The sequence below is a fragment of the Moschus berezovskii genome, chromosome 2 (assembly GCF_049115385.1).
Source record: "Moschus berezovskii isolate FMDL1 chromosome 2, NW_MosBer_1.0, whole genome shotgun sequence".
NCBI lineage: Eukaryota > Metazoa > Chordata > Mammalia > Artiodactyla > Moschidae > Moschus > Moschus berezovskii.
In genome coordinates this window covers 75456613-75472530 of record NC_142461.1, presented here as the reverse complement: position 1 = coordinate 75472530, position 15918 = coordinate 75456613, and the positions used below count along the sequence as shown (strand labels likewise).

The 15918-nt window shown below is 36.6% G+C and overlaps 1 protein-coding gene across 4 annotated transcripts in view; it reads left to right on the top strand.

Moving 5' to 3' along the window:
• The window catches only part of ZRANB3 (zinc finger RANBP2-type containing 3), a 302617-nt gene that overhangs the window by 142620 nt on the left and 144079 nt on the right, over window positions 1-15918 (top strand). For all 4 annotated transcript variants that reach the window (XM_088829053.1, XM_055397579.2, XM_055397578.2 and 1 more), the window contains exons 4-5: window positions 8811-8989; window positions 12929-13160. In XM_088829053.1, the coding sequence (XP_088685179.1) occupies window positions 8811-8989; window positions 12929-13160 (411 nt within the window). The remainder of the gene's footprint in view (window positions 1-8810; window positions 8990-12928; window positions 13161-15918) is intronic.

Here is a 15918-nt window from a genome sequence, read left to right as displayed (position 1 = left end):
TGTGCTAGTACCATAATGTCTTAATTACCATAGCTTTGTAGTACAGTCTGGAGTCAGGAAACTTTATTCCTCCAGCTGCATTTTTCTTTCTCAAGATTGCTTTGGCTATTCAAGTTCTTTTGTGTTTCCATACACATTGTACAATTTTTGTTCCAGTTCTCTGAAAAGTGTCATTGGTAATTTGATAGGGATTTCATTGAGCCTGTAGAGTGCTTTGGATAGTATAGTCATTTTTCACAATATTGATTCTTTCCATCTAAGAATATGATATATTTCTCTGTCTGTCAGTGTCATCTTTGATTACTTTCATCAGTGTTTCATAGTTGTTTTAAGTACAAGTCTTTTGCCTCCTTAAGTAGTTTTATTCTTTTTGTTGCAATGGTAAATTGTTTCCTTAATTTATCTTTCTGATCTTTTGTTGTTAGTGTATAGAAGTACATTAATTTTGTATCCTGCAACTTTATCAGATTCATTGATTAGCTCTAGTAATTTTTTGGTGGCATCTTTAGGATTTTCTTTTTATACTATTATGTCATCTGCAAACAGTGACAGTTTTACTTCGTTTTGAGTTTGTTTCCTTTTATTTCTTCTTCTCTGATTGCTGTGGATAGGACTTCCAAAATTATGTTGAGTAAGAGTGGCAAAGAGTAGGAATGCTTGTCTTTTTCCTGATCTTTGAGTAAATGCTTTCACTTTTTCACTACTGAGACTGATGTCTGCTCTAGACTTGTCATATAAGGCCTTTATTATGTTGAAGTAGGTTACCGCTGTGCCTACTTTCTGCAGTTTTTATCATAAATGGGTATTGAATTTTGCCAAAAGCTTTTTCCGTATATATTGAGATCATTTGGTTTTTATTCTTTAATTTGTTAATATATTATATCACATTGATTCATTTGTATATATTGAAGAATCCTTGCATTCCTGAGATAAATCCTACTTGATCCTGGTATACGATCCTTTTAATGTGCTGTTGGATTCTGTTTGCTAGTGTTTTGCTGAGGATTTCTGCGTCTGTGTTCAAATGTAATATTGGTCTGTAATTTTCTTTTTTTGTGATGTCATTGTTTGGTTTTGGTATCCAGGTAATGGTGACCTCTTGGGATGAGTTGTGGAGTGTTTCTCCCTCTGCAGTGGTTCCATTTGTAGATGTATTCTTGATGTATTTAAGAGGAAAGACGAATTCCATGTCCTCCTATTCTGCCATCTTGACTCCTTCCCACTCTTGCGTATTTTTAAAAGAACTTTTCTCTCTTCTTTACTGCCCCCTCCAAGTAATATTTATTCAGGGGGACAAGTACACTGCACGGAAGACTTGATACAAGTTCAAAGTCAGTATTTTCCTTCCAGTCCTACCCCTGCAGGCCCTCCCTCCAAAGGTTAGGCTATCAATAGTCCTATCCTTCTTTTCTTTCCTCTTTCCCTTTCTTCCCCCCTCTCTCTTCCCTTCTCTCTTTCTCTCTCTCCTTTCTCAGTACTAACTGGATTATATTCACCATACTATTTTTCTTTCAGTACGGTATTCGCATCCTATGGCTTTCCAGTCTTTCCATATAAGAATATTACCTAATGTCTCATTATATGGAGGTACCATAATTTCTCTAACCAATCTCTTCTTTAATGACTTTGTGTACTATGCAAGCATATCCCTGGATAAACTGAAATTATTGGACTTGCTGGATGGTCACATCACTGTTTTAGATCCACAACAGTGTGTAAGTGCAGATTTCTTCGTACTCTCTCCAACACTGTTATCATATCTTTAGTTTTTGCTCATCTTATTCTATAGGTGAAAAAAATGGGTTCTCAAAGTTCTGGTTTCTTCATCCCTAAGTATGAGCAACCTTGGTCATTTTTTGATGGTTATTAAGCGTACTGAACATCTATAAGTTGGTTGTTCAGTTCTTTTCTCCATTGGGTTGTCTTTTTTTTTTTTCTTTCCTTTTTGATGGAAGCTTTTCATAAATTGAGGAACTTGGCCTTTTGTCATTTGTATTACATTTTGTCGTTGTTGTTTTGTTTCTATGTAGTTCTCTTTGTATTTTCCTTTATGTTTTTTGGATTTGGTATAGTGAATTAAAATGTCTACTCTGTTTTTATTTCTACACATATTTTTCTGTTACCTTTCTTTGTTCCTTCTTAGTACATAAATATTTGATCTTTCTGGAAATTGTCTTCTAGTGAGGGGTGAGGCAAAGACCTATTTTTATTACATTTCCAAGTGGTTAGTGCCGAGAAATAAAGAGTTTTCCCTTACTCTCTTAGGGTCCCTGGCTGGGTCTGAAAATTAAACTGACCAAGATAGATTGGATAACAGGAAGGTATGCAAATTATGTTGAATTTTTTCATGTACTTGAGAGCCATCACAAGAAAATGAGGACTTGAAGTGACCAGAACAGGAAATAGATATACCTTTTAGACAATGAAACAGTAAATTTGTGAAAAATTGACAAGGCAATAGGGTTTGGGCTAGGGGTGGTATATGGTGAAAATATAACTAGGAAGATAAGGGTTAGTTTAATGAGGTTTGTTTGTAGATTCGTCTGGTTCCTTCCTGGAGTGATAAGAGTCTGTGGCCAGGAGAATTTATTTCCTGCCTTTAGGTGGAAAGGAGGAAGCCTTTTCTGCATTTCCGTTCGTTCTGTCGCTCAGTCGTGTTTGACTCTTTTTGACCCCGTGGACTGTAGCCTACCAACCTCCTCCGTCCATGGGATTCTCCAGGCAAGAATACTGGAGTGGGTTACCGTTTCCTTCTCCAGGGGATCTTCCCAACCCAGGGATCGAACCCGGGTCTCCTGCATTGGAGGCAGACGCTTTAACCTCAGAGCCACCAGGGTAGCCCTTCAGTTCAGTTCAGTTCAGTCACTCAGTCCCTTACTACTTCTTAATTGCCTTCTGCTGAACATAAAGTTTATGTTAGGCATAATTTGAGGCATATTCAGATTTCTTTAATTTACCAATTTTCCTAACATCATTAATTGAATAAACCACTTTTTTCAAAATGCTGCCTTTATTGTATCCTCAGTTCCTACATGTATTTGTCCTGTTCCTACATTCTCCTCTATTTCATTGCATTGTTTTGAATATTCTTTCCAAAGGACCAGACTATTTTGTTGTATTTTGGAAGAAGCTAATTACCAAAATTTTTTAGATAGTACTTAGGTATTACTACCAATAGTAGTAATCATTTTTCTGTTGATTCTTTTGATTTCTGTGTACATAGTCACATCATTTGTAACTAATACACTTTTTGCCCATCTGTTCTAATATTTATAGCTCTCATCTTCTTTTCCTGTTTCTGATATTAATGGGAATGTTTTTTCTCCTTTAAACATGATACAGCCTTTTTGGTTGAGATACGTACTTTTTTTAAATGTGAAGAGATTTTCCTTTTATTAATAGTTAATAAAAAAAGAGCTGTATCAAGAATTAAAAGTCACATTTTTAGTTGCCTCTTCAGCATCTAAAGATTACCAATGACATTTTCCCTTTGATCTATTAATGTGAATTACCATAACTGAATTTCTTACACCAAAAAGATTTTTTATTCCTGGACTTAAAAGTCCTCTTGGTCATGTTATTATATTCCTGGTCTACTGAATTCTGTATTCTTAGTCTACTTCAAATGTTTGCACTAATGGACGCATATGAAATTGATCTTTGATTATCTTTTGTGTTGCCTTTAACGTTTTAATACCCAGGTTATGCTGAATTTTTAAAATAATCTAAAGAGAATTGAGAAGTTTTTCTTCTTTTAGTACTGCCTAGAATAGGTTAGTATCATTTCTTCTTGACCACTTCTTTTACAGTACAGGCCAGCCCTGCAGAAATAGTGACACAGACATAGAGAATGGAAATGTGGACATGGGAGGTGGGGGAGGGAGGGAGTGGGACAAATTCAGAGAGTGTCATTGACACATATACACTGCCCTGTGGAAAAGAGCTAGCTAGTGGGAGACTGCTGTATAGCACAGGGAACTCAGCTTGATGCTCTATGGTGACCTAGATGGGGTGGGATGGAGGTGGGATGGGCAGGGAATTCAAGAGGGAGAGAATATATGTGTGTATATAGTTGCTTCACTTCATTGTACAGCAGAATCTAACACAAAATTGTAAAGCAATTATATTTCAAGTAAAAAAATTAAAAAAAAAAAAGGAGAGTACTCTTGTTCTTCCAACCAGCACAACTGATAACAGGTTGTAGAGCATTAACTTTATTTCTAGCTTTTAATTTGAAAATTATTTCAACCTTACAGGGATGTGAATAGTACGAAGAACATCCTTATACCCTTCACTCAGATTTATCTGTTGATAGATACTTTATCCCATTTCTAAAGTTGTGACTTTTAATAAAACTTTCCTAGAGACTTGATTAGAATGAAACTTCAGTTTTAAGGCTGTAGCAATTAACTACTAACACCAGAAATTGTGTCCTTAAAGTACATTTAAGGGTATTCCCTGATAGCTCAGTTGGTAAACAATCTGCTTGCAATGCAAGAGACCCTGGTTCAATTCCTGGGTAGGGAAGATCCCCTGGAGAAAGGCTAGGCCACCACTCCAGTATTCTTGGACTTCCCTTGTGGCTCAGCTGGTAAAGAATCTGCCTGCAATGTGGGAGACCTGGGTTCAATACCTGGGTTGGGAAGATTCCCTGGAAAAGGGAAAGGCTACCCACTCCAGTATTCTGGCCTGTAGAATTCCGTGGACTGTATAGTCTATGGGGCTGCAAAAAGTCGGACACGACAGAGCAACTTTCACTTGTGAACCTGTAAATTACATTTGCTCAGATCCAGCCACTCTGTCCACTGCAGAGCCTTTTCACGGCATCACTTTTTGCTATCCCCCTTGTGGGCCTCAGTGAGCTGTGCTTTCGAGTAAAACCAACTTGAGTTCAACTCACATGGTTCATCCTCAACTCACTGTCTTGTCTTTATGAGAGAAGTTTTTCGCCCTATCCTGCTAACGTGATGGGTAAAGCTGACTCATTGGAAAAGACCTTGATGCTGGGAAAGACTGAAGGCAAAAGGAGAAGGGGGTGGCAGATGGTTAGATAGCATCACTGACTGTATGGACATGAATTTGAGCAAACTCCAGGAGACAGTGGATGACAGAGGTGCCTGGTGTGCTACAGTCCATGGGGTCACAAAGAGTCGGATACAACTTAGTGACTAAACAACAACAAGCTGCCCTCTAAGGCCCACTTCCTTTCCAGCCTCATGTGATCCTAGTGTATTCCTTCAGGGAACATCTTGCTTCCATTCATGAGGAAGAGCCTGACCATGAGGATAGTGTGAAAGCACAGTTCCCAAAGTGTAGCCTCTTCATCTTGAGTAAAGATCAGGCCTGCCTGTCCATATTCCTATGGTCTGTTTCCTGCTCCTAGTCCCCTGTGAGACAGCACATGAATAAATACACACACAACAGTCACTCTCACTTGTCTAAGAATAAACAATAATTTTCAGATATATCATCTAAACCTCTATGTAGGAAAGAAAATTAAGAATATTTAAATAGTTCTTCTAAAACATACACTTCCTTAGCAATAATAAATAATACAACACAGGATTTCAGTCTCACATTTTTCTATGTGGATTTCTTTAATTTAGTTCTTCATTAAAATTTTAAATCTACACACCTAAAAGGGTTCTCCAAGGGGTATCTTCTACCTATTCTAAAGACAGTCCAGATCTCAACCCTAAAAGCTACAAGCTGCTTATAACTTGAAAATCAGCAAAATTTTGTGTTTCAAAAATTTTTCAATCACCAGGCATCTTCTATATACAATTGCTGTCTAAAAGCTATCATAATGAAAAAAAAAGAAAGGAACAGACATTAAGATGTCAGGACCATAGTTATTTAGTTGATCTTGATAATTTTATGGAAAAAGACATTTGGAAAATGTAAAATTGTTCTCCCCAGTATAACAGTGATTCATTATTCTGAAAATAATTGATAAAATGTTCTCTTGAAGTTAGTATATCCTTTATAATTCTTCCTATGTTCCTATATTCTACCTAAACAACTGTATTATTTTTGAGTCAAGGATTTTGTTCCAAATAGGTGATTTAGGCTTAATTGTTCTGAAACACTATATTATTCTACTTTAACAAATTCTATGGTAGTTAAAGCCAAGAGCTTTGAACCACCCTTTGAATGGGGTTACTTTTTTATGCTTAAATTACTTGAAGTGTGTTATAGCTTTTATAACTGAATGTTAGGCTTTTTAAACTTATTTGCAAAATATTGAAACCTAAGTACATAATTTGAAAGTTTATTTCTCTGATAAAAATAGTTTCATACAGTTATTTACCTTTTGATAAATTTTATCTAAAACACGGCTATTCTATGCTATGGATCATTTCTTTCCTTAATGGGAACATGAGACTACATTAATATACTTTTTAATTTGGAATCATGTTTTGTTTGAATTTCTCCTCTCAATCTATCTTGTACTGATGGTGCCCAAAAAAGGAACAACCAACAGCAAATACCGAAAAAATAAATACTTAAGAACGTTAACAACTGATTGCTTTGCTTGCTTTAGTTTGTATAGGTAAATCTTTCTAGTTTCTAGAAGTCACCATTATTCATTTAACTACATGATCTTTAACAAAGAGATGATAAATTTAGGGTTGTTTCCATGAAAGATAACTAGATAGAAACAGACTGGAATCTCATTTTTTAGATGAATTGTTCAACCAGGATAGGGTATTATCTTCAGATAATTCAGATACCTGATCAGTTACGCAGATTCAGAAATTTGTTCTTTTCAGTGATTCCAAGTTAGTCAGATTCTGAAATTTCTTGCTCAAGCTACAAAACTCGAGGAAAACTTTTCGTTTAAATCACAATGCCTACTTATTGATATATATTAAGATATGACTTTCCTTTGCTGTCCAAGAAAAGGAGACTGATTTGGTTCTTAATTGGGTTTGGTGCTGCTGTAAACACTGGGGTGTGTGTATATTTTCAAATCAGTTTTCTCCAGATATATACCCAGGAGTGATATTACTGGGTTATATGGTTACTCTAGCTTGGTAAGAAACTACCATACTCTTTTCTATAGTGGTTACATCAATTTATTTTCCTACCAACAGTGTAGAAAGGTTCCTTTTTCCTCCACACCCTCTCCAGCATTTATTAGTTGTAGACTTTTTCATGATGACCATTCTGAGTAGTGTGAGGTGATACCTCAGTGCAGTTTTGATTTGCATTTTTCTAATATTAGTGACTCTGTGGACGTGAGTTTGAGTGAACTCCAGGAGTTGGTGATGGACAGGGAGGCCTGGCGTGCTGTGATTCATGGGGTCACAAAGAGTCGGATACGACTGAGCAACTGAACTGAACTGAACTGAATATTAGTGATGTTGAGCATCTTTTCATGTCTGTTGGTCATCTGTATATCTTCCTTGGAGACATGTCTATTTAGATCTTCTATTCATTTTTTGACTGGATTGTTTGCCTTTTTGATATTGAAACATGAGTTGTTTCTGCGTATGTTGGAAACAAGTCCCTTGTCAGTCATATCATTTGCAACTTTTCTCCCACTCTGTAGATTGTCTTTTCATCTTGTTGATGGTTTCCTTTGCTGTGCAAAAACTTTTACGTTTAGTTAGGTCTTGTTTGTTTATTTTTGCTTTTGTTTCCATTACTCTGGGAGATATTGAAAAAAAAATATTGCTCCTGTTTATCTCAGAATGTCCTGCCTGTTTTCCTCTGCATTTTATAGTATCCGGGAAGACCTACATCCTTGATCTCAGGAGCAGACAGTATTAGGAAATTTTAAATGCTGGTTCATCAGTTGGTGCCTGGCAGGCCAACACAGAACACTGTTAGTCACACTAAGTGAAATGCACCAAAGTCCAGGTAGGCAGCTCATTGATATTATGTAAATTTAGCAGCAAGCGAAATCTAAGGACCTGGTGGTAGAATCTGAGTCCCAAAGAAAGAATCCTACTCCCTAAGATATTGCAGAAGAAAAGAGCCCTATTTCTAGAGAAACTGAGATTAAGAAAATGAGTTGTGAAACCTTGAAAGGAAGCAAAACCAGGAACTCACAACTATGGCACAGATTTGTGGTATGGTCCATGCACACAAAGTAAGGCCATGACTCAGTTCCTGGAACTGTGCCAGTGATCACAGTTGATGCAGGAAAGAAGCAACACTAATGATCCCAAGCCAGGTGATGATTCCTAAATCTCTTAAATTGTTAAGAGATTTAAAGAATCTCTCAAATCTTAAATCTCTACTGCCTTGGAACTAAGTTGGTCCCAGAACCTAATTTAAGTGGGTTTCAGCTCTGAGGATTGGAAGGCTTCAAGGACTAGGAAGCATATCTAATGGTACATAATCACTCTTTGGTTCAGATTCAAGTTTTGTAAAAGCTTGTTCTTTTCTCTTAGAACTAGGATTTACCATTAGGTAAATCTTAAATTTGACTTTTGTAGAGCTAAAGGTTGGGTTGTGTGTAAGATGTTAAATTATTTAATTCTATAATAAAATGTGTAGGTTGTGCTTTGTTTATGTGTGTATGCATGTGTGTCCATTCCTAAGTTACCTTAACCTGTTCCCATGTCCTCCCTAATTTATCCTCAATTTGTTGTTAAAATACAAGATAGAAAAAATTTATCTTCATCTGGATCTTGTTTCAACTTTGAAAACTTTTGACTCTATACTTGAATGTTATGCCTTAAAACTTTGAAATGGTAACTAATAATATAACTGCTCTTGGACTAAAAACTTTTAGTAATTTGTTTAATAAATTTTTTTAATAATGTTTAATATTTGAATATTATTTGTTTCTAATTTAGATGGGTCTAGGAAAGACAGTTCAGGCAATTGGCATTGCTTACTTCTATAAGGAGGAATGGCCTCTTTTAGTAGTGGTCCCTTCATCTCTGAGGTATCCTTGGACTGAAGAAATAGAGAAGTGGATCCCAGAGCTGAGTCCTGAAGAAATCAATGTTATCCACAATAAAACTGATGTTGGGTAAGAACAACTTTTTTAATCTTTAAGAAAAAAAGCCCTCCTGTGTATAATTAATGTATAACAGTGTTTGGAATGAAATATCACAGAATTTAAGAAAGTAATTGTTGTTCAGTTGCTCAGTCATATCCAACTCTTTGTGACCCCATGGACTGCAGCACACCAGGCTTCCCTGTCCTTCACCATCTCCCAGAGCTTGCTCAAACTCATGGCCATTGAGTCAGTGATGCCATCCAACCATCTCATCCTCTGTCATCCCCTTCTCCTCCTGCGTTCAATCTTTCCCAGCATCAGGGTCTTTTCTAATGAGTTGGCTCTTTGGGTCAAGGTAGCAAAAATACTGGAGCTTCAACTTCAGCATCAGTCCTTCCAATGATATTCAGTACTAATTTCCTTTAGGACTGACTGGTTGGATCTCCTTGCAGTCCAAAGGACTCTCAAGAGTCTTCTCTGACACTACAGTTCAAAAGGATCAATGCTTCAGTGCTCAGCCTTCTTTGTGGTCCAACTCTCACATCCATACATGACTACTGGAAAAACCATAGTTTTGACTAAACACACCTTTGTTGGCAAAGTAATGTCTCTACTTTTTAATATGCTGTCTAGGTTGGTCATAGCTTTTCTTCCAAGGGGCAAGCATCTTTTAATTTAATGGCTGCAATCACCATCTGCAGTGATTTTGGAGCCCAATAAAATAAAGTCTGTCATTTTTTCCATTGTTTCCCCATAAGAAAGTAATGTAGAGAATTTTATTTTCCATTTTAAAATATGAATTACCTATCTAAAAACCAACCATATATTTAATGTTATATGTTCCTTTATTGTATGGTTTTAAAATGTAAAATATACATGCTTTAAAAACAAATGAATATACCTACTTTGTACATACCTTAAGTATACTTTAAATTGACTATTTTAAGTTGAAAAATAGATTTTCCAACTTTTCAGTGATTAACTTGAAGTTTGTGAGCTTTTATTATCAGCAACTATGGCAGGTTTTGCCTTCTAAGTTGTTAGTTTATATTCAAGTTTTATGTATAACTCAAAATTAATGTTAGGCAGTTTTACTTTTTTATTATTTCAATTTATAGTTTTAATATTTTCTGTATTGAAAATATTTGTTTTGTGATTGTTTGAAGTCCTTATTCTAAAATCATAATATAGTTGTTATCTTTTTCTCATTTTGTTTTCCAGCCATTGGAATAAACCAATCAATTTGAATATTAATAATTTATTACATTGAGTTTCTACGTGAATTATGCAAATTTTCATGCTCCTCGAAGTTAAAAATGACCATTTCTGAGTCACAAATAAAAAGTTATGTTTCTACTAGAAATAAATATGTACTACTTTGTTAGATTATTTTGTGTGTGGTATTATTCTTCTATGTTTTATTCTGAAAGATTATTAACATAAAATGTATTTGTAGAAATAAAGTTGGCCTTTGTGAATGTGGAAAGAGGAACCAGACAAAATAGATAGCTGCCTTTTTCTCTTTCAGTCTTGGAATTCTAATTCAGTAAAATATGTCTTCTTGGGCCCCAGAAAATTTAGACACTATATTTGCATAGTCAAAATAAAATGTAGATAATAATTATGAAAAAGTTCCTCTTTTTTAATAAAGCTGCTTGAAATTTAAGACAATAGTTTAGAGAATGTAGAATTTATTATAGCCTCTATAATCATTTTCTGTAAGCTATACTTTATTTAAAATTTTACATTATTCTTAAAATATTCCTCTATCATATTTCTAGCATTTAAGTCTTCTAATTTTTATTACTATTTTGGAACTATTCTCTTGCAATTAAAACAGTGGCTAATATTTTTAAATGAATAACATTTGAGGTATGTTAGATAGTGCTTCAACTCCAACATGTAACTTTTCTGCAAGATGATAGCTAAGGGAAGAAAAACGTACCCAATGTCTTCCAGGTACTTAAATAGCTTTAGGTATATAGCAGCAAGTGCCAATATGGATTTACTGCAAATACATATACTTTCTTTTGTTATATACCAGTTATGCCTGGACTGTCTACTAGTATAGACATGGCAGGACAGCAGCTACAGTGATGTTTGAAGCCCTTGTCTTTTATGTATTACTCTTAGTGTATCTAAGTTAGTTAGTAATATTAACCCTAAAATTTTCTCATGCAGCTTTTTCCTGTATTTGACTATAGGAGCAAATTCATAAGTCTCTATATTGAGTGGATTTATCCAAGGTATAAATGCAGTTGTCATTCAGAAAAAAAAAAACCACAAAAATTGTCATATTAGTACTCTAGTACTAATATTGGTACTCATATTAGGCTCTTTAGGAGATCTGAATTTTCTGTTAGAGAGTAGAGAATTACAAAAGGCTTGACACTGTCCTGTGTTTTTCACTGGTCATGTAGAAAATGCAAAAGTGATACATTTTATTGTTAATGAATTTATTTTTCTATTTATCTCATTCTACAGACTCATGGGGAGCACAGCACTGTACACACAAATGAGAATAAGACACATTCCCTGTCCTCACCCATCTTATGATAGAATAAGGGAAATAAATATATAAATGAATAATTTCATTCAGTTCAGTTCAGTTCAGTCGCTCAGTCGTGTCCAACTCTTTGCGACCCCATGAATCACAGCACGCCAGGCCTCCCTGTCCATCACCAACTCCCGGAGTTCACTCAAACTCATGTCCATCAAGTTGGTGATGCCATCCAGCCATCTCATTCTCTGTTGTCCCCATCTCCTCCCACCCCCAATCCCTCCCAGCATCAGACTCTTTTCCAGTGAGTCAACTCGTCGCATGAGGTGGCCACAGTATTGGAGTTTCAGCTTTAGCATCAGTCCTTCCAATGAACACCCAGGATTGATCTCCTTTAGAATGGACTGGTTGGATTTCCTTGCAGTCCAAGGGACTCTCAAGAGTCTTCTCCAGCACTACAGTTCAAAAGCATCAATTCTTCGGCGATCAGCTTTCTTCACAGTCCAACTCTCACATCCATACATGACCACGGGAAAAACCATAGCCTTGACTAGACGGACCTTGGTTGGCAAAGTAATGTCTCTGCTTTTTAATATACTATCTAGGTTGATCATAACTTTCCTTCCAAGGAGTAAGCGTCTTTTAATTTCCTGGCTGCAATCAGCATCTGCAGTGATTTTGGAGCCCCCCAAAATAAACACTGTTTCCACTGTTTCCCCATCTATTTCCCATGAAGTGATGGGACCAGATGCCATGATCTTCATTTTCTGAATGTTGAGCTTCAAGCCAAACTTTTCACTCTCCTCTTTCATTTTCATCAAGAGGCCTTTGAGTTCCTCTTCACTTTCTGCCATAAGGGTGGTGTCATAATTTCATTACAGTATGGTAAAGAATATTATAAATATATGAATTAATTCACCCCAGGGCCAGGGCCTCACTTTTGTTGTCACAGTGATAGGAGACTCTACTGGCCTTTAATGAGAGTGTTCAGAATGTGAAATGCCCTGCAGTGCTCTGGACAGACCTATAACATTAAGTATCATCTTGCCAAAAATCACAGTAGCACCTGAGGTGAAAAACACTGCTATTGAGTTGGTGGAAAGTCTTCACTGAATAGTCAACTAATCTTTGAGTTACCTACTTTATATGCAAGATTTCTAGATGCACTGAAGCAAATATTCCCAGAAAGTAATTTTCTTATTATCCTAGTAAAATGTGATGAACTGGATGTCAAAATATTCCAAAGACCATTTAGTTAAAAATTTAGTTTTCTTAACCAAATTTTAAATTTGGATTCTGATTTATCATATTTGAAGATGGTAAATTAAGAGACATTGGGTTTCAGCGTTGTATCATCTCTTCTTATTTTTCCTCTTCTTTCTCCTCTGTATTTCTTCCCTAAGAAATGTATTGTCTATGATACATTGGTTACCAAAATATTTTTTAAGTGCATGGATTATGTTTTCTAGGAGAATATCAACCAGCAAAGTGACAATTCTGGGTTATGGCCTTTTAACCACAGATGCGGAGACTCTGATAGATGCACTGAATAATCAGAACTTCAAAGTAGTTATTGTAGATGAATCACACTACATGAAGTCCAGAACTGCAACTCGCAGCCGGATTTTATTGCCAATAGTACAGAAAGCCAAACGAGCCATTCTGCTTACAGGAACTCCAGCACTGGGAAGACCTGAAGAGGTATTAAATTCCTTATATTTTGGGCTTAAAAAAAATGGAATCAATCACTGTTTTTATAATTTTTCAATTCGATGCTTCAAATGCCATAAGAGCACATTGGAAAATTCTAGGCATCTATTTATGGCTAAATATATCTGTTATCATGACTGTTTTTATCTGTGTATGTGTGAACCTTAGCCATGCTTATAGGTATATTTATATATGGCTTTTACCTTCATTATAAGATTTTTATATTTAGTATACATTTGTAATAAGCCAACTTGGAGAGGGAGCAATGGTGTCACATCTCTCCTAGTATTACCATGCCTCTGCATTTGTTCTCTGCTCTGGAAGTCTTCTAAAAGACACATAAAAGTACATAGAGAATGATGGCAAAATTCTCCATTTTATCTTTTATATTTTTGCTGTAAATACTAGAAGTGGAAGAGTGGACCCAAGGTAATTTCCTTATGTTCCATAATTATGTCCCTGAATTGTGGGGTTCATTATATCTTTATAAAAATACATAAAATGTATCCTTTCAGTTCAGTTCAGTTCAGTCGCTCAGTCGTGTCCGACTCTTTGCGACCCCATGAATCACAGCACGCCAGGCCTCCCTGTCCATCACCAACTCCCGGAGTTCACTCAAACTCATGTCCATCGAGTCGGTGATGCCATCCAGCCATCTCATTCTCTGTCGTCCCCTTCTCCCACCCCCAATCCCTCCTAGCATCAGAGTCTTTTCCAGTGAGTCTACTCGTCGCATGAGGTGGCCAAAGTATTGCAGTTTCAGCTTTAGCATCAGTCCTTCCAATGAACACCCAGGATTGATCTCCTTTAGGATGGACTGGTTGGATCTCCTTGCAGTCCAAGTGACTCTCAAGAGTCTTCTCCAGCACCACAGTTCAAAAGCATCAATTCTTCAGCGCTCAGCTTTCTTCACAGTCCAACTCTCACATCCATACATGACCACAGGAAAAACCATAGCCTTGACTAGACGGACCTTGGTTGGCAAAGTACTGTCTCTGCTTTTTAATGTGCTATCTAGGCTGGTCATAACTTTCCTTCCAAGGAGTAAGCGTCTTTTAATTTCATGGCTGCAGAGAGCATCCGCAGTAACTTTGGAGCCCCAAAAAATAAAGTCTGACACTGTTTCCACTGTTACCCCATCTATTTCCCAAGAAGTGATGGGACCAGATGCCATGATCTTCGTTTTCTGAATGTTGAGCTTCAAGCCAACCTTTCTACTCTCCTCTTTCACTTGCATCAAGAGGCGTTTTAGTTCCTCTTCACTTTCTGCCATAAGGGTGGTGTCATCTGCATATCTGAGGTTATTGATATTTCTCCCAGCAATTTTGATTCCAGCTCGTGCTTCTTCCAGCCCAGCGTTCCTCATTATGTACTCTGCATATAAGTTAAATAAGCAAGGTGACAATATACAACCTTGACGTACTCCTTTTCCTATGTGGAACCAGTCTGTTGTTTCATGTAGTTCTGACTGTTTCTTTCTGACTTGCATACAGGTTTCTCAAGAGGCAGGTCAGGTGGTCTGGGATTCCCATCTCTTTCAGAATGTTCCACAGTTTATTGTGATCCACACAGTCAAAGGCCTTGGCATAGTCAATGAAGCAGAAATAGATGTTTTTCTGGAACTCTCTTGCTTTCTCCATGATCCAGCGGATGTTGGCAGTTTGATCTCTGGTGCCTCTGCCTTTTCTAAAACCTGCTTGAACATCTGGGAGTTCACGGTTCACGTATTGCTGAAGCCTGGCTTGGAGAATTTTGAGCATGACTTTACTAGCATGTGAGATGAGTGCAATTTTGCGGTAGTTTGAGCATTCTTTGGCATTGCCTTTCTTTGGGATTGGAATGAAGACTGACCTTTTCCAGTCCTGTGGCCACTGCTGAGTTTTCCAATTTTGCTGGCATATTGAGTGCAGCACTTTCACAGCATCATCTTTCACGATTTGAAATAGCTCCACTGCAATTCCATCACCTCCACTAGCTTTGTTCATAGTGATGCTTTCTAAGGCCCACTTGACTTCACATTCCAAGATGTCTGGCTCTAGGTCAGTGATCACGTTATCGTGACTATCTTGGTCATGAAGATCTTTTTTGTACAGTTCTTCTGTGTATTCTTGCCACCTCTTCTTAATATCTTCTGCTTCAGTTAGGTCCATACCATTTCTGTCCTTTATCGAGCCCATCTTTGCATGAAAAGTTCCCTTGGAATCTCTAATTTTCTTGAAGAGATCTCTTGTTTTTCCTATTCTCTTGTTTATTTCTTTGCATTGATCTCTGAGGAAGGCTTTCTTATCTCTCCTTGCTATTCTTTGGAACTCTGCATTCAGATGCTTATAGCATTTCAGAATGGGAGTATATAAAAGATATATGTATTCTGCATGATGATAGTAAAATGAATAATCACTTATTGATTACTTACCATAAGAAAGAGAAAACTGACAATACAGTAGTGCTCCTCATGTCCCATGTAATTACATGCCTGTACCTTCATTCCTCACCCAGGATAGGTACTATTCCAAGCAAGGGTAAATCCTGGTTTTGTAGATTATGATGATTATACAAATTGGGGATGTTTGGGACTCTTCACCAAAAAAGTATAAGATTATAAATTCTAAATTAGGAGTTCTGAAAGTAGTGTGAGTCTTGCAGCTCTGTTTTTCTTTTTCAAGATGATTTTGAATATTCTAGGTCCCTTGAATTTTCCTAAGAATTATTTTTAATAACTTGGCAACTTTTGTAGAGAATCTAGCTTAGA